A 3,263-nucleotide genomic window follows, 5' to 3' on the forward strand; every position below is an offset into this window, starting at 1 on the left:
AGGATTTTTGATCCACGGATAATTAATGGTGAATGACTTGCTTTCGTCACTGTATACAAGACCGCCTTTTATCATTGCCAACTCCTTTTCCTCCTTTAAAGTGTAGCCGTTCATACCCATCGAGCATTTGCCACATCGGCATCCCCCGCATTTCGGACTGCAGCAGATTCCCAGGTTTTCAATCTTGAAGAAGTCTTCGAGGATGTTCTGCGTAGCTGAAACCGAATCGATTTGAATATTGTTCGTTCGTAGAAGCATTTGATTTGTACGTATTAATTCGTCTTGTTCGGTTCGCCTTCCGCTTGTCCCAGCAATTGAACCCCTTACACAATATCCGAACTGATTTTTTAGCAACTGGGTATTGCCAACCGTCTTCACAACATTTGGCATGATGACACAACAATCAACACCGACAAGGAGATCTACCTTGCCGGTTGGTCTGGAGATATCCGCAAGTTTCATTTCGGGAAAATATGATGCAATTTGCTTGTCGTCTATGTATTGAAGATCCGCTGTTATCTCGTCTATCCCATATGCGCAGATGTCCCACGCGTTGTTTTGCAAATCTATTAGAGAAATATTGTATTTCTTGCTATTTAGAACCGTGGGATAATTTCCAACTTTGATGAGAGACAATTCAATGTCAGTTCCAATCAGATTTAGCCGATCTGCTGCTGCATGTGTTATGAGCGAGATGTCCGCTCCGGAATCCCATAAAACGGTCAGTTTGCGATCGTTACACCGAACCGAACTTATCGCTAGTAAAGTTGAATGGTCCCTTGTCTGTGTATTGTGAATGGCCATGTGCTGTTCGGGTAGATTTTTTGAAACAGTTGTTCTGTGTAATAGCGAGTGATGCCTCTTCCCGCATGCTTGGCCAGAAACAATTATCTGACACCTTGTGCGTTGCAAACAGTCCTTCGCTATATGTCCTATCTGCAGGCAATTGAAGCAGGCTCCGACTTGGCGCATGCTGACTAATTTCTCCTCGTGTGTCATTTTACAGAAGCGATGGCATGAGGCGACGGTATGGTCTCCTGTCTTGTGAATCCAACATCGGAAATTTGATCCCGTGCGATGCATTTTGTTATAGTCCGGACGATTAGCGCCATAAACATTGGAGACTTGAGCAATATGTTCTAAACGATTCGTAACCTTTTCTATCTCGTCAAGAAATTGTCTTTGACTTAAGGTTTGGTTCTCTTCTGGAGAGCACATTTTCTCCATATGGTTCCTTTGTTCGTCGACAGATTCGGTCAGAGTACCGATGATAGTTTGATTTACATTTCGATTTTTGCCCAGCATTCGCACATCGTGTTCCATATATTCAATTACACGTTTTTCCTGAAGAATGTACTGTAAAAAATCTTCAAACATGTTCTTTGACACCCTGCCCTTTGAATCCACCCTCAAGATCCACTCTCGTTTTTGTGTAGGTGGTAACAATCGCTCTACCATGCTAATCATAGCAACTGTATCCATTTCCTCTGCAAGGTCCATTTTCTTCAAGTCTAGCCAACAACGTTCTATTGTATCGACCATGGCAATGAATTTTTTACTGTCTCCCTCAGGGACAGTTCTGAGGGATTTTAGTTCTTGGATAATTGCATCAACAAATTTTCTAGGATCACCGAAGGTCCTGTCTAAGCGATAAAACATCTCGTCAAAATTGTCTTCGACCCCCTTAACTGTTTCTAGTGCAGGACCGGTCAAACAAGAGCGCAGAGCATATGCGTCTTTTCCATACTGTTTTGTCATTAAACGATTGAAGTCTTGCCGAAAACTGGAGTATTCGCGAATGTTTCCCGAGAACCGAGGAGTATCTAGAGGCTTAACGTGTACTTCTGATCGTTTAGGAACATTTTCGGGCATGTGACGGGCATATGTAGCCCTGATAGAATCCAGCGTTGAATCGACCTCTTTCATAAAGGCATCACATTCGTCTAGTAGGGAATTCATCACTACGTGAGAAGCGGTTCTATTTATAACAGTGAGCAACCGATCGCTGATTTTGTCAATTTCCTTATGTGCTTCTCTGATATCCTCGAATTTTTCCTTCAAAACTAAAAGGTGTTCGTCATTACGACTTAACTCCATAAATGCATTGCATTTACGGGTAAACTTACGCCTTGTATTCGTTCGAAGCCGCTTGATCGTTTCGAGTGTTTCTTCCCCGTCTTGATTCATTTTCTTGATTTCGTTTTCTATTTTTTCCATATGCTAAATTTCCGTAAATGAGATTCTATGTATATCAAATTGTCTTGAGTTACGTTAACGCTCGTAGATGAAATGTAACGTAAACGAACATTGGCACCGTGATGTATAATTTGCGTTCAATTTTCAGTACAAATTTCATCCTGAAACATAATACAAAATTAAAAACACTGTACATATTCTCGCTTATAACAAACACTTTCGATCGAATACACGGCGTTTAGGTGGGCATACAATAGCAAACAAATCCGAATAAGGAAACTAGATACAAACATATATGAAACGTATAAATGGTACTTACTACGGTGCGCGTAGTCCTGGTCATAATCATGATAAATACAAATTACCAACTATCAAGATAAAAAGAAATCAAGGATAAACATAAATAAGATATGAGATCATGACATGTTCAAATTTCAAATTAACTATGCCTGGTTAAACGATTATTCAAATAAATCGCGTCCCGAATTTTAAGCATGATACAAAAAGACCACAGTACTTCCGCCGTACATATCGCCGTTGCCTTTCTGGCGATACACCTAGCAACAGCTGACCCATCAAAAGCTTTTGATAGTGTGCAACATTCCAGACTGCTAGAGAAACTTGCCTGGTATGGCATTCAGGACCACTGGTTCAGTAACTGGCTTGAAAATCGTTTTCAGAGGACTAGGGGAGGGGAAACACTGCTAGAAATCACTCATGGGGTAATCCAGGGATCATTAATCGGGCCAATCTTGTTTTTAATTTTTACAAACGATTTACCGTCATACCTTGAAGATAGCAAAATTGTAATGTACGCCGACGACGTGCAGTTTCTCCATCAGGGTCAACCGCGTCACATTTTGGATCTCCAGCAGAGAGTGGAACACACGGTCAACACAGCTCACCGATGGTTCACTGCAAACAGCCTAAAAATTAATCCTAAAAAACAGATCTGGTGTTAATTAAGTCCAAAAGGCGTCAACTGAACCATAACTTCACGATCAATTTCGGCAATGCCGAAATTCCTCTGTCACCCGCTGTCAAAGTTCTCGGTATGACACTGGACA

The 3,263-nt window shown here is 41.3% G+C and overlaps 1 protein-coding gene across 1 annotated transcript; it reads right to left on the minus strand.

Moving 5' to 3' along the window:
* Positions 1–1,055: 1,055 nt before the first annotated feature.
* Positions 1,056–2,747, minus strand: LOC122374378 (the record flags this gene model as incomplete). The annotated part of the gene is made up of 2 exons (XM_043353084.1): positions 2,516–2,747; positions 1,056–2,357 (listed from the first exon to the last, which is right to left on the minus strand). A coding segment is annotated over exon 2 (1,162 nt), but the record flags the coding sequence as incomplete, so codon positions are not given.
* Positions 2,748–3,263: the final 516 nt, after the last annotated feature.

The sequence above is a fragment of the Amphibalanus amphitrite genome, unplaced genomic scaffold (assembly GCF_019059575.1).
Source record: "Amphibalanus amphitrite isolate SeventyFive unplaced genomic scaffold, NRLGWU_Aamphi_draft 001650F_arrow, whole genome shotgun sequence".
NCBI lineage: Eukaryota > Metazoa > Arthropoda > Thecostraca > Balanomorpha > Balanidae > Amphibalanus > Amphibalanus amphitrite.